The 15,658-nt window shown below is 36.6% G+C and overlaps 2 protein-coding genes across 3 annotated transcripts; one reads left to right on the top strand and one right to left on the bottom strand.

The window, feature by feature from the left end:
* Positions 1-3,646: 3,646 nt before the first annotated feature.
* LOC110370092 (enhanced level of genomic instability 1) lies at positions 3,647-10,236 on the bottom strand. Of its 2 annotated transcripts, none has more exons than XM_021325821.3 (3): positions 10,148-10,236; positions 6,282-9,926; positions 3,647-5,636 (listed from the first exon to the last, which is right to left on the bottom strand). In XM_021325821.3, exons 2-3 carry the CDS (start codon positions 9,917-9,919, stop codon positions 5,351-5,353), a joined length of 3,924 nt encoding a protein of 1,307 aa, XP_021181496.3. In that variant the 5' UTR covers positions 9,920-9,926; positions 10,148-10,236; the 3' UTR covers positions 3,647-5,350. The 2 variants fall into 2 exon arrangements, with proteins under 2 accessions (XP_021181496.3, XP_021181497.3); XM_021325822.3 differs by having other exon boundaries at positions 10,036-10,162.
* A 403-nt stretch (positions 10,237-10,639) lies between these two features.
* Positions 10,640-15,390, top strand: LOC110370098 (cytochrome b-c1 complex subunit 2, mitochondrial). The gene is made up of 10 exons (XM_064036882.1): positions 10,640-10,803; positions 10,971-11,104; positions 11,822-11,996; positions 12,455-12,586; positions 12,878-13,048; positions 13,295-13,386; positions 13,697-13,794; positions 13,996-14,159; positions 14,608-14,829; positions 15,158-15,390. Exons 1-10 carry the CDS (start codon positions 10,753-10,755, stop codon positions 15,239-15,241), a joined length of 1,323 nt encoding a protein of 440 aa, XP_063892952.1. The 5' UTR covers positions 10,640-10,752; the 3' UTR covers positions 15,242-15,390.
* The last annotated feature ends 268 nt before the right edge of the window (positions 15,391-15,658 follow it).

The following is a 15,658-nucleotide window of genomic DNA, read 5'->3' as shown; positions in this document are numbered from 1 at the left end:
TCTGGATGTTTGTGATTTATGAGCACATTAATTGTATCAGCTAGTAATACATTATGTATCTATATAATTTATTATTCTCAGCTTCCTGTTCAACTGAACATTTATGACAATTTAGATTAAATAGAGGTCTTACTAATGGTATAAAGAGGATAAGATTTCTAATAATTGCATAGTAAATATTCTATTCGTGAGAACAAGCTCTAAAACTATCATATTACGTCATTACCTAATGAGTACCTACCTAAACCTTACATCAAGCTACTCAAAGACTCAACCATAGACATTGCAATCACATAAAATATCTGGATCTAATGTTCTGGGTTAATGAAAGACAGATTCGATTGTAAATAATAATTTAATTAATATCGTTAACAATAGTAAGTATACATTATGATATCACAATTGGAAGGAGTGGCTGGAGTGCCACCGGGTGGTCGGTCGTCAAGCGTTGGTGTCATCTACCGACGCTATTGAGGGATGGCATCCCTAGATGAAAACTCGAGTGGTGTGTTCAACACTTTCACACTGGCCTATCTCTTGCGGCGGCGCGTGCGGGAGCGCTGCGAGGAGCGCGAGCTCCACTCGAGGCTCAGATCACTGGACGAGGGCGGCGTCTCCGGGAACTGCGCATGCGACGTCCACCGGCACGAGTCACACGCTGATTTCGGGATCTCTGGTATTTTTCCTGGTTTCACATTCGGACTGTACGACTCCAGAATGTGCTTGTAGGCGCACTCCAAAGGTTCGGGACTCCGTCCCCTGGCTGCACACAAACGAGCACGCACGCAAGCTGTGCAATAACCACAACGGTCTTCGCGAAGAGCACTTCGAACCATTTTGAGTAATGTGTGAATATGGTGACGCACTTTGAGGACTGAAGCCGGTTGTCAGAGAGCGATGATATTTATGCGCACGCCGGGCGTCGCGCACGCGCCTCGCCGATAACCCCGGCTCCGGCGCCAGTGTTACCGACCGCGCAACACCAACTGAGCCAGTGCCAGAAAAAATCCTAATAATTTATTATTATATCAACCTAATCAACCACTTTAATGATCGCCAAGTTATCATGTATCTCTACTACTTATGTTATGTCCAAATAGTATGAGTAATAAACGTGAGTTTTTGGATGTTTGTTCGTAAATAAACTTTTAACTGACCTCTGTAAGATGACTGAATTTGCATGAAATGTTCACATGTAGACTACTATCTTATTTACGTACCTACTTAGATGTAAAATGCTTGTATTTGAAAGATTTTTTTCAGGATCTAACCAGCATCTAGGCCAGGCTTCATCCCCATGGAAAGAAGTTTTCAGGTCTAATAGGCACCTAATTAGGTACTTAAACAAAACGATGATGATCAGGAATTTCGAGTTGAAGTGACTAGGTATCGCACGATTCTCGTCAAATAGTTAAGGTTTAATATGTTAGATAAAATAAATGGTGATTTCAGATGGGAAAAGTTAATTGAAAAGAATTGTACACGAGGCTGCCCTGGTGAGTAGATACAGCGCGCGTGTACGATTGTGCGTGTGTGACACTAGCAGTAAATTATCTTATAGTACCTACACGGATACTTATAGGTACCTAGTAGTAGTAGATACACAATCATATTTCAAGTAATGTCGTAGTAGTAAGTAATATTTTACGATTTACTGCTGCACATGGTTACAATCGCCTTGATAACACCGAGCTCCAGTGTCTATCACAAGCCGAAGTCGTAAAACACTGAAGATAATACTAGCTATCTCAATTAAAAGAAAAGTAAGGATCCAAGATGCAGAACAAATCCTTATAAATACAGTTGCAGGCCTACTTTCTCGAAGGCACACGACACGAAGCTTCTAAAAAGGCTCAATCGTCATGTGTCCACTGCTACTTGTGGCGAAAAGCCCTAGGTTGGTATTTTGGTGACTAGGATTACCCGACTGAACTAAAAGAAGGTTTATGTTTTCAATACTCGATTAGGAAAGTATGTATCGTTAAGAAAAATATTGAGTGAACATACGTTTTTTTACCCTATTCGGCCTCAAGAAACTGTATAAGTACGAATTTTAACAGATGTTCAGTAGTTGGAATGGCAAAACGAGACATTCGCGTGTAATGAGCTGAATCAAATCAACTAGAATATTAGGTGCGATTGTTATAGCATATTCTAGATAAAGGCAGCTTAGTTGCTCCACATCTCTACCGGTTATTACCAGTCAATGATACTCGTTAGTGATCGTAATGCATTGATGCGATATGTAAATAACTTATCTCTACAAACAAATAAATAAATTAGACGACGCCGAAGCGACGTATCATATTTGAATTTAAAGCCAAACAGGACATATTCATTAAGTACATATTTAAATTTTATGTGTATGGGTCAAGAATCAAAAATAAGTCACTGTATAAATATTAATAACGACTTTGAAGTTTGTCGTGCATGCAAATAGCCGAAGAAATGCATTCTGGAAACATCTGGACGTAGCTGTGGCTGTTATCTATCGGCAACACGGTGTAAACAAGTGGACTATTTATAAAGTCCTGCAAATAACTTGACCACTTTGTGACCGATCGTATCGGGACTTTTCAAAGCCTTCACTCGAGGTCGGTGGGGCCACCCACAATGATTCACAACCAACATTGATAGTAACATTAAACTAAGCTGATTGATAGAAGTTACTACAATATCTATTAATAACTAGGCAAGATAACCTTTACCTATTTGTTTTAATTATTTTTATTTTCTTCTCTTGTTGCTAGTAGGTAGTACCAGGTTTTTGCAGGGTAGAGTAGTCATCATAATTAATGTATTCCTAAAGTTCAAAAAAGGTACATAAGGGTGCAGAAGACTGCACCAAATGATTGATTCATGATCAGTGGAAACCAGGTTTCAATGACATTTTTCGGAGACCGAGAGCGGGACTTTAGAGACTAGGATATGTGCTGTGTAGTATGTACCTATATAGCACACAGGCGCTTCGGGGATCGCATCGGCTCTCTTTTTTTTTTCGAAGTTAAAAATTATCAAATGGCCGCTGTGATTTAGCAGCGATGAGGGAGTGTCAGACTTTTACTGACAAAAATCCGCCGTGTTCCTTCTTTACGTAGTACCAGGGCAGCAGTAATATCCCGCAGCCCAATTCGCAATAGGTTCGGCCGTGAACCTGTCATACAATCCCTTATGGATCTTCCGGTGACTTAAATAACAGAAACCTATAATCAAATAGCTTCACGCTACTAATGTCTCGAACTTGAAGTAGCTACTTTGCACATCCGGCTAAAAATAAGTCCCTTAATAAATGGGTTACCTAACAGTGAACCTTTTCTCATCTTATTTTAATGAAGTTCCTGAGAAAGCTTACAATAATTCCAATACATTGCAAAAACATAAACAGGACACACTTTTGTTTAAAACAATGAGCACAAAAAGCTAATAATTGAATCATTGATTGGTGGTACGCCCTTCGAGATGATGAAACTGTCGTGTCTTATTACGGCCGGATTATTCTCATTCACTAATCAACGCTCGGGGTTGCCTGAGTAAAGTGATAAAATTCTTGCATTATGTCGGCCAAATTGCAAGCACTAAGTATTTCATTAATGACGCAATTTCATGTCTGTACACATTTAGATTAATTTAAACACATTAATTCATTTGTAAACTCCTGTTTTATTTATTTAAATATCAACAACACAATAATTATGATTGATGTAAACGTGATGTCTTAGAGATAAACTCCGTTATTGATTAAAGATTTTTTAAGAATCATTATTAGGCATTTTTCTGTTGTTATTGTCTTATTGTAATTACTAATTAGCACGATCTGGATGACCGCGTAGCCACGGACATATCTTATCTCCTTTTACAAAATGTTTCTTTAAGAATTATCATATTCTTCATTAAGAGCGAGTGTTTTTCCTTTGAAAAAAAACCCTGAAAAATAACTATTTACATATTTATATTAAGAAGATTATCTTTTAAATTGAGTATGATGGATCTTCAGATACAGAAGTCTCCGTTGAGTCCTCATTAGGTGTAATTAAGAAAAAATATGTGTAATGATAAGAGGTCATTGACTACAATTTTTATACTGTGCGTATAAAGACGCGGTTTGTGAAGGCAACAGTGGTATGTTTTAAAGTTCTATTAGATAGGAAATTACAAATACTTAAATAGAATTAGCTATAAGAAATAAATAAACTTAGGTAAGTTATCGCATATTGAATCAAAAATGAAAAACACAGGCGCCTGATAGCTTACTGTATAGAAAGGAGAACTATAATGAAAAGGTGTATTTCTTCACAGAGGGGGCGAGAAAAGTTTAGAGAATTAAATTCCCTTTCAAGGCACGTTGTAATTTGATTGAACAATAGTAAAAACCTTAATGAGATCTGTTTAAATATGTATTATGCATATTTGTCTACAAAACCATCAAACGCAAAAACGGTTTACAAAAAAAGGATATTGCTTGTTGATCTGCCAATTCTCACACCAAGCATTACTACTTCGGCTGATGGCAGATAAACCGTATCTTCAACATGATTTCACTTTTACGCTCGCACTCACTGGTCGAACCCCGAAGTGTACAGACGTTTAGAACAATCTATTCACAATTCATTTATTTTATTGTCACATAGAAAGTTTTGGAAGAAACTTAAAATATACCTAACATGTAAGATACGGACTTATCAACAGTTCTAAATTTTCGCAGTCGGGTCACAGCGGCAGTTGGCGCCAAGTCTAAATTTACAAAGTCAAGAACTATAATAGGAATTCAAAAGATTGTGTTTATATAAACTGCCTGTTACCAAGTAATTAATTACATTGAAAAACATTAAACTTAAGACAAATTTGTTATTTTACAGATATTGTTATCTTCACACTTACGTGATTAAACAATCATTTTGTTCACAGACAGACTAAACAGGAATAAGTGCCAGTTGCCAACAGATAAATTGTATCAAGTTGGTGTTCTTTGAAAAATAACTTTAATTTTAGCAACATGATCAAAAATAACTGTTTTATCAAATGTTGCGTAATTATCTACATGTTTATGAGTTCTCGGGTAATAATGATCCATGGTCAGAGTTCGCGGACTTTGAAAAAAAACTTTCTAGCATATCTGATAAAGGCCCTAAATACTTATGCATCTAAAACAACAGTATACCACAAGGAGTTAACACTGGAAAATTACCAACTGGACATCTTTCACCATAGTTATTTACATTTAAAAAAATATGTAACTATACCATTTACTTACTATTTCCACATTTTGAAATAACTATTATGATTTAAATTAAATATATTCTAAAATACAATTTACCTACAGTACAAGAAACATTATAAAATCATTCATCTATCATTCATTAAAATTATTAATGTTCAATTTAGTTCCCTCATTAGAACACAAACTGTCACAGAGGTTATCGAAAGTATCACTTTTACAAAGAATACTGAGCGATTTGAGATAGTGGCAGAAGCGATTGTTCCTCTTCATGTTGGTATCATTTTTGTTCTTTTCTAGCCTACATATAGTTCTGCAAGAGGGCCAGTAGTCCAACGCGAGACTTCTCCTGTCCAGCACAGCTGACGCATTCAAATACCCAGTCACACTGCTGTGCCGAGATACGACCCTGTCTCGTTGTCTGAAACAAATTACAAACACAATTAAACTAATTACATAACAATGTTACAAGATATCATTAATACGTAGAATCCCAAGATGACATTAAAACTTGACCCTTTGTTTCGTACCTAACTCCAATCCGTTTTACTCTTTCATTTTGTAACAATCGATTTATCACTCAAAAAAAAACTTGAAAATTATGAACCTAATTAAGAGATACATTTAAAAATCGTTTGTTAATTTGAAGCGGCCAAAGAAGTCGTGGAAAATTGTGGTTAAGTGACGAGAGAATGGCGTAAACATTAGGGCGTTTACACATTACGTCGAAGCTGCACCGGGTTTTTCTCTTAACGCGTAGTTTTTAAGCAGCGCTGCCGTAATGTATGAGCCACATCCATTTGGGACTACCGCAGCCGTGCCGCATACCAAGTCAGTGGTGGTAACGCTGCTGCTGCATGTGTAAAAGCTCTTATTGCAGCATCTGTGAGACTTTCGTGACGAGTTCAAGGGCTAAGTTTCGCTGCACAGCAGATCAAGTCTCAACAAAAATAGGCGACCGTCATTTACAAGTAAAATCGTGGCCCGGTTGCGCGAGCCTTCAATATTCTGTAGATAATACAGAATTCGAGAATATGTTATAAAAAAATAATAATATAATAAGTACCTGTGTAAATTCATTCCTGGGAAATGTATGTTTGTGTTCCTATCACACCCCAACACATCTTGAGCTGTCACAATGGAACTGGTGACCATTGTTTGACAAATCTCATTAGTTACTTCATATTCATTATGATAAGAGTCTAAGTTCTCTCTCTCTGAAACACTGTGACCTTCAGGGAAACACCAAGGGTCTGATGCAATATTCGTATCGGAATCTGGATTGATGTGACTGATATAATCTGCTAAAGAAAACGCATCTGCTGCATTAGCCATTGCTTCAAGTTCCAGACTAACATTCTTCCTACTTGGTGGAGAGTCCTCAGATTTATTTTCTGTAGCCAAAAGATGAGGCATACTCCACCAAATATTAAATATCTGTGCAGGATAAGTAAAGTTTGTATGTTTTTCTGCAAAATCATTCCAAATTGTATTTGTTTCCAAATTCACAGTTGGGTCTACTAATGTACCAGTTCTTCTTTCTGAATCATCATTATCTGCCCATGACATGCAAGAATTTTCCTCATCTATATTGGCCTTGTATAAATCTACATTTTGGGATGCTGTTTCGTCTTCTGATGCTGCACCGTTTAAATAACTAGTTATATAGAACTGTAAATAATTAATCGTTTTTCTAATGTCTCCTTTAAAGTAATTAAGGAATTTGGCTCCAGCACCTGGCCAGCATGTCCCACTATCTGCCAGACACATTATATCCAGCCAAGTACCAAGCATCCGAGGTAGAAGTGGATACATCTTCAATATTTTTCCATTTTGCAAAAATCTCTGTAAATGAGGACACACTAGAGATGATGTGATTAATATGACTGGCCGTTTAGAACACTGGACCAACTGCACAATAGCAGAGGAAAATCCATCATCCTGATCAAACACAATGTCTGCGTCATCAATCAGAATAAGAGATGAGTCTGTTCTAGTACTTTCTTGGCTGTATGACTGTCCACTTGATGTACCACTTAGGACTTCGGTTTTTCCTACTTCTTTTTTAGTTTTCTCCTCTATGGACTTTTTTGGTCTTCCTCTTTTCTTAATTTTTATTTTAAAATCAGGTTGACTTTTCTCTTGTGACTTCTGACTGTTTTCCATGTTTCCAGTTCCTCTATTTACTTTATGCGACTGTGTAGCTTCTTGCAAGTCTTGCAACATTATTTTGCCTGTTCTTTTACTACTTGAATTAACTTCAATGACTTTCATAGATAAATCGGATGCAACTGCATAGATACTAGCAGTTTTACCACATCCTGTAGGACCAGTCAATATTAGGAGGTTGTTCATTGACTTCATACTTTCTCGACTGTCTGTGTCAGATTGATAGTAGTCAGAGGAATCTGACCCAGGTTTTGATTTTGCCTTGAATTTAACATTATTCTCAGTCCATGATATCAACCATTTCCTTAATTCCTTTACAGTTTCAAAATTACCTATGATTTGACTTGTTGACATAGCCTTGTATTTGTCAGTCCAGTTTAGTCTGTCTGGGCTATCATTGGTAACATCAACCACATCACCTATTATTTCAATACTGTTATCTACATCTACAAAATTCTGAATACAGTCTTTAATTTCTCCCCTTGCTTTTCCTCTCAAATAACGATATGTTCTGTAAACTGGAAACTTTGGATGCAACTGTTTTATTATTTGTAACATTTTTTGTGTACTCCTCTTCTGATTAGCATCTAAGCAATAAGAATGAAGTGGCTGATTGAGACATAACAATTTTCGAAAAGCATCTTCTCCATAAGACGATGGACAGGTTTCATCAGTTATATTTATTAAAGGAATATTGACAGGAATTTTGTTTTCTTCTAAATTGTTGTATTGGCGGACATGAACAACTACTGGAAAGCTTGTATCTGGAATAGAGTTAATTTTTTGTTGGTGAATGATTTTCTTTAATTTTTCTGGCACTCCACTTTGCAAGAATTTTTGCTTAGCTTCTAGAGCAGCAGGATCAGTTTGTTTAGGTGTAAATATGGGAGCTAGTTTTGCCGGTTTCTTAGATATAACTGTTTCCTTGACAACCTTCTCTTCTTTTTTCTGGCTCTTTCTTTCCACAGGTTCATCAGAAGTTTGATTAGATTTTGTATTCAGAGGTTTTTTGTCATGGATTGTACCATTAATGTGTTTCTTCTTTTTGGGTGTGAAAATATGTAAATCTTCATCAGAACTTGATAGACACATGTCATCTACATATTTCATTGGTCTTTTCACAGACCTCTTGGGTCTGCTGTCATTATTAAGTATAGTATCTTCAGATTCATTGATTTGTTTAGCATCAAGTTTAACAGTTCTTTTCCGCTTTTGTCTGTCTTTCTTGCCAAAATTAGCTTCAACCAGAACATCGTCACACGTTGTGACCTCTTCAACCAATACTGCTTCAGGAACATGAATATTCTCTACATCCACCTCTTCATTTTCATAGCTAAGCCCATTTGCTTTGCTCATTTCCTCTACCTGAACTATGGTGCTTACTTTATCTGGACTATTATCTTCTATAATGTTGATTGTATCACCAGAATCCAAAGGCTCTTTTATCAAACTCAGCTTTTTCTTCTTTCCTCTCTTTTTGTTTCTTGTTTGTAACTTTACCTTTATAATATTTTCATTTTCAGTACTTGTAGGTGATACATCAGAATCCCTATCCACTTTTTTAAAATAACAAAGCATACTTTCCTTTTTCTTTAAAGATGGGGACAATTTCTTTAGAAATTCTTGATCTTCTTTAGATATGAACTTTTTTACTGGACTTACATTAATAGGGTCTTCAATTGTGTTAAAGATATCCACATTTGTTAATGTCTTAGGTTGTTTCTTTCTATTATTATTGTTGGTAACTTCTACCTTGTCTTTAGGTTTCTTTGGGTCAATACTATCCTTTGAAACCGTTGCCTTTGACTTTTCAGTTTCTTTTACTTTATTGTCCTTTAAAATCATACTTTTCAATTTCTCTGCTCTCTTTTCCAATTGCTTTCTTATTATATTGTCTTGATATTCTTCTATTTCTTTGTTTCGTATGGACCCTTTGGCTTCAGCCATTTTTTGCAATAATAAGTTTCTTTTAGCTTTAATATTTTTTCTTTCAAGTGCTTCTTCATTATCTGAATTCTCACTGCTTTTTTCTTTACCAGGAGAATTGGTCCCAAGACTTTTATTTCTAGAGTCCATTAACAGCTTGAATGCATTAGTCTGTTTCTTTTCTTGGCCTGTGACAGCTGAAGGAATACTAACAGTCTCATCTTGTATATCCACTTCTGTATTGGAATTCTTAATGTTGTCACTTATTTTAACAGTTTCCTTTTTTCGTACCATTTTAAAGAGATAGTTTTTTGGTCTCAATTCTTCAAATTCGCCTTCAATTATAAAAGGTTCCTTCCCACTGTTTGGAGACTTAATAACAAGCGATGAAATGAGGATTTTTGAGACATCTAGCACATCTTGATCCTCCTCTCCATCCTGTCTGAGTTTATACTTCCTTAACTTCCTTTTGAGTACTTTGGTGCATTTGTGATTGTATGTATTTTCCTTGGACTTAAGAATATGTCGACGTCTACGATTCTTGCTACAAATTAAAGGATTGGTTATGTCGTCCACTGTGAAGAGCTCAGTCGCTAACAAAGTTGTCATTCCTTCCCTGAAATATAAAGGAATCATCTTAATTTGTATATTTTTATTGTAATGAGCAGTTAAAGTGAAAAAATGGATCATGCTTTTCGACAACAAACTGAGTTACATATACTGACTATTTTTCTTCTGACGGATAAAATACCACCAATAACTTTATTTTTCGAGTATATATTTCAAAACACTGAAAGTATTTCACGGAATATGTCTAAATATGTTATGAATACATACCGAAATCAATTTGGCGGCATTATTGTAAGCGACGAACGTCACTTTGACATTTTAAGTATAGTTGTCATTGTCAGTCATGCGCAAGGTTGTTGACACATAAAATACAGATCAATTATTAAAAAAAAATGCTACCAAAATAAATAAGGCGCTTCCTAGACAGAATTGTTAAATGTGTGCAGTGTTTACATAATATTGAGCTAGCGCAATTTCAGCGCTCTCTAGACGGTCAATATAATTGCGCATCATTACGAGAATAATTGGTCGTCATTTCGAACTTCTGTTAAGTTATATACAAATACCATTTTTATGAGTAGAAGCGCTACTACTCTACTAACGATGTTCCCATTTACATGTTCACTATCAAATAAAATTGGGAACAGGACAGGAGGAAGAAGAAGAAGTATTCATTTTCACGTAGTTTTTGTATTCACTGCATAATGACTGCATACCACTCAACAGGGAAACGATGTGGATCGATTTTAGTATCTGTCAGCCTGTCACTGTCTTTTTACAATCTGTCATATCGATTTTGAAGTTCTGTAGCTCATCCCTAAAACGACGTGCTACTGATTGCAGTGCAGCCTAAAATCAGATTTTTCCTTGAAATGGCATCGAAATCGAAAACTTTCGTGACCCCTCTTATTCGTCATGTTACGGTAAATATAGTTAATAACATTCAGTAACTTTACTTAATATCGGACAGCGAAATTAGTGGTATTTTAAAATAAATTACTTCTGATCTGTCAAACCCCTGTTATGTAAACCCTTTTGACATTTTCCTTGGTTAAATCAGTCGGAAACATGCCCTTTTCTTGGCTTACAGACCAGGGGTTATGCTCAGGCTGCACCTGGTGTCAAGAGAGAGCCCAAGGTCTCCTGTGCGGTGCTGCCGAACAAAACTTTTGTAGCCGCATTGGACAATGGGTCCCCAGTCACTCGCGTAACCGTAGCCTTCAAGTAAGTACTTATATTTTAGCAGTCCAAATGAGTAAGGTGTGCCAGCTTTTCTTATTAATCAGGAAATAATGCACTGAAAGCACTATTAATTACACTTTATTGTAAAACAGTACCCCTTCCAGGCATACGTTTTCAAATTTTATTGGTCTTAATTGGATATCTCACATGTTTCAAACATAAACCTGTTTTTGACAAGATATTATATCATCATCCTCCGAGCCTTTTTCCCAATCATGTTGGGGTCGGCTTCCAGTCTAACCGGATTCAGCTGAGTACCAGTGCTTTACAAGAAGCGACTGCCTATCTGACCTCCTCAACCCAGTTACCCGGGCAACCCGATACCTCTTGGTTAGACTGGTGTCAGACTTACTGGCTTCTGACTACCCGTAACGACTGCCAAGGATGTTCAATGACAACCGGGACCTACAGTTTAACGTGCCATCCGAAACACAGCCAATGGTGTCTAAGTTATACTTAGAAAGTACATACAAACTTAGAAAAGTTGCATTGGTACTTGCCTGACCTGGGATCGAACCCGCGCCCTCATACTTGAGAGGTTGGTCCTTTACCCACTAGGCCACCACGACTTTTTTTTGACAAGATATTATATCATTCCCAAAAATAAAAATAATTGGTATTCAATTTATACAACTAGTAGGTACTGGTGATGTTTGTCTCTAGCCAATTTACTAATACACTGACTGCTGTAAATTCCAGGGCTGGTACACGATATGAGCCTCAAACCGAGCTGGGTATTGCCCATGTTCTCCGGTCTGCTGCCGGGCTCAGCACCAGGAATGCCAATAGCTTCATAATGGCACGTAAACTGGCACAGATTGGAGCTTCTGTTACAGCCTCTGGTGACAGGGAGTTTATTTACTACACTCTTGAGGTAAGCTTAGCTACTTAGCTGTTTTAAATTTTATGGGGTGAACAACCCCATAAAATTTTAATTATATTACTAAGGTTTTTTGGCAGCGATAGGGTTGCCTAAAGATATGTTATTGAAATATGCAGGAACAATTTCATAAAACCAACCTACATAAGTGGTACACCTAGTGCATGTAACTTTCAATAGACACATACTTAGCAAGACACATAATTTTACAGAATAGAGAATACATTTGTTGGCTTATTGTGTAATCTAAAAGATAATTTTAAGATACCAATAGTATAAGCATTTATTAGACATTTATGCAAGATATGGTCCCACACACTTGTATATAAGTATATAAATATTATGTACATACTTAAATACTTTTTAAATTGCTACACAAAACCCATTGTTTTAAATTAAACTGATGAGCCCAATTAACAATAGAAGACTACATAACTAAACATACATTGCAGACCACCCAAGACAATGTTGATGAGGCAGTGGAAATCCTCACCAACATGGTATGCTGCCAGGAGTTCAGACCTTGGGAGCTCTCGGACAATAACGCCCGCCTCAAGTTTGACATTGCTGCTCTTCCACCTCAGGTATTTATATTAATTGTAGATTTTTTTAGTGAAAATATACACGTTCTGACATGTTAAAGATAAATCAACTTGTTTTGCAATAGCTTACTGCTGCAGACTTTAAAATTTGGTTTATGGTCAGGATAAAGAATGAAAATCCAAACCAGAACTATAGCTAATGATTCATTATTTAGATATGTAAAAATAACTGAAACAAAAGTTTATGCTGTTAGTAAGGTGATGCTGTCATTTTTCTACTGTAATAATGACCTTGGAACACTTTCTACAACTATACTATGTGTATACTCATAGATCCGTGCTGTGGACTTGCTGCACAAGGCTGCCTACCGCCGAGGTCTGGGCAACTCGCTTTTCATCTCTCCCAAGAGGATTGGCAAGATTTCATCTGAGTCTTTGCAGCACTACTCATGCAACTTATTGGCTGCACCTCGTTGCGCTGTTGCCGTAGTTGGAGACTCTCAGGTATGATCAATTTGAAGCAAAAGGGCTTAAACAGGTGTTATACTACTACATGTTTGTGTAAAAAATAGAATGTTTAACAATTTTGAGGAAAAACAAAATTTGTCTCATTGAATTCCAATTGAAGGCATACAAACCAAACTTAGTAAGCAAACATCAACTTTGTGTTTCTTTCTACTTTTTGTATATTAGCTTTACTGTTAAAAATAAATTATTACATAATTCCTTCATTTTGTGTTGAATTTACAGGAGAGAGCCAACATGATTGCCCAGAACCTCAATCTGACTGCTGGTGACACCCAAACGGGAGAAGCCACCAAATTCCATGGTGGGGAGCTGAGGTAAGGTCTTCTTGTACATATATATATCAAAAGAACAAAAAAAGGTTTTTAAAAACCTGTGAATACCTAGTTGTTACACATTTTATCATCATTATTATAATCTTACATTATGCACTACTCAGGCACCATAATTATTGAGACATGGTATAGTTCGCGCCAAACTTTTTCCAGAAAACAATTCTAGGTATCAGCAAGTTGTATGGACATATGCACAGACTTTTGTTCGGAATTTAGATTCGGAACAACATCGAATTTTATGCGCTTATATGAATCTAATGAGTTATTCATTTGTCTCATGTTTTGTAATCAGGAAGGAAATGGGAGGTGATTTGGCGCACGTCGCGCTGGCTGTGCCCGGAGCACCCGCTGGCTCTACGCAAGCACTGGCCCTGGCTGTTGCTGCTAAAGGTAATTCAAAAATAATACTACATATATCTTTAATTATTATTTATTCCCATCCAAACTCCAAGTGCTGTTCTATCAGGTAACTCCTAAAATTTTAGCAATCCATCTCAATTATTCTCTGTTGTCTTTTCGAGTCTAAAATTATAACCTTTATGCTGCCTGCCTGTTTTACAGAAACAATAACAAAATGATCCTTGATTACAGCTCTTGGCAATGGTCCAGTCACCAAGTGGGGTACGGACAACTCGCCCCTGGCCAAGGCAATTGGCAATGTTGGCCCATTCGCCGCGGCTGGATTCAGCGTGTCCTACTCCGATAGCGGTCTCTTTGGTGTTGTCCTGTCGGTGCCAAAGGATGAAGCTTGTGCTGTGAGAATACATTTTTTATTATTTCTATTTAACCCTTTAACAGCTTATGTCGCGCTCGTGTCGTATTTTTACGAAGAACATGCACGTTTTTTCGTTATATTTTTGTAATTAACTGCGTGGTACAGCTAAAACTATTATTAATAGATCTATTACTTACAAGAATTACTTCAAATCATGTTTCATAGCTCTGAGCATTGAAAAACTTAAAAATAATAATAAGTAGTAAGTCGATCTTTAGCCGCGCGCTAGGGGCACGGCAATTGATATTTAGCCAAGCGCTTAAAAAGTCCTACACAAAATTCTCCAAGATTATGTTTTTATTTCAAGACAATGTGAAACTGCATAATTGAAGTGGTGTTATGTTGCCAGACATACAAGATTGTTAAACTTATATAGGACTATATTTTTCAGTGACAAACATTACTTAAGTTTATTTTTAATTTTACAGGCTGTGAAGGCAGTTGGTGGTCTTTTGAAGAAGCCAACACTCAATGACGCAGCCATTAAAGCTGGCAAGAACCAACTGAAACTGGAGATCCTGAATGAAGCTGATGCTGGCACTTCTCTTGCTGAGTGCCTTGCAGCACAGGGTCTGTACACAGGCTCCATCAAGACTCCCGCTGACCTTGCAAAGGAAGTTGATGCAGTTTCGCCAAGTGATGTGTCTAAGGTAACTTAGTCTCACCAAAACAATAGTATACACATACAAAATCATTTGAGAATATTGTGCCATTTACCATTCTTAAATTTACTTCTTGTTCCTTATAAGTTAGGTAGGCTCATTAGGCAGTTAATTATAGCAACTAACTTATTTATATGCTTGATACATTATAGCATCTACACTAATCTACAGGCATATTAAGTACCTATAAAATCATATGTGCCGATCACGATATGTAACCACCAAGTAAACATGTAACTTAAATAGAAGATTTACTGACAAGTCCTCATATAAACCAGTCTCAAAACTAAAATTAAATCATATTTTATTTTTACAGGTTCTGTCAGCTGCTGCCGGAAACAAAGTCGCCATGGGTGCTGCGGGAAATCTAGCATTTGTACCTTACGTAGATGAATTATAAATCAAACCTTGTAATAGTTGTTAAAATCACTTATTTTATAGTACGAAACATGATGTGAGAAATTACCGGTATAGTATAATGTGAGTCATGTGTCACTTATATTGATTATAATTTATTGTTCAATCAAAATAAATAAATCATTACTTATTTATGGTTATTTTATTTACCCTTCCAATGTAGGTGCAAAGGTCATCCTGGCACACAACTGGTAAAAAGGAATATTTCCGAAACAACGTAATCCCAGTGATACTAGTTTAGCATGTCTTCTTTAGATGAGATGTCAGTGATATTCTACTACTACCTATAAGTGTTACAGTTATGCTTCTGGAGCACCTTGTGTACCAGGACAGTCATAACCGTTCAAACAACATAGGAGCATACTCCATGTTGAGCAAGACCAAAAACCTAAAAATAAAC

Source organism: Helicoverpa armigera, chromosome 11, assembly GCF_030705265.1.
Source record: "Helicoverpa armigera isolate CAAS_96S chromosome 11, ASM3070526v1, whole genome shotgun sequence".
Lineage (NCBI taxonomy): Eukaryota > Metazoa > Arthropoda > Insecta > Lepidoptera > Noctuidae > Helicoverpa > Helicoverpa armigera.
This window is presented reverse-complemented; position numbering and strand designations above follow the sequence as displayed.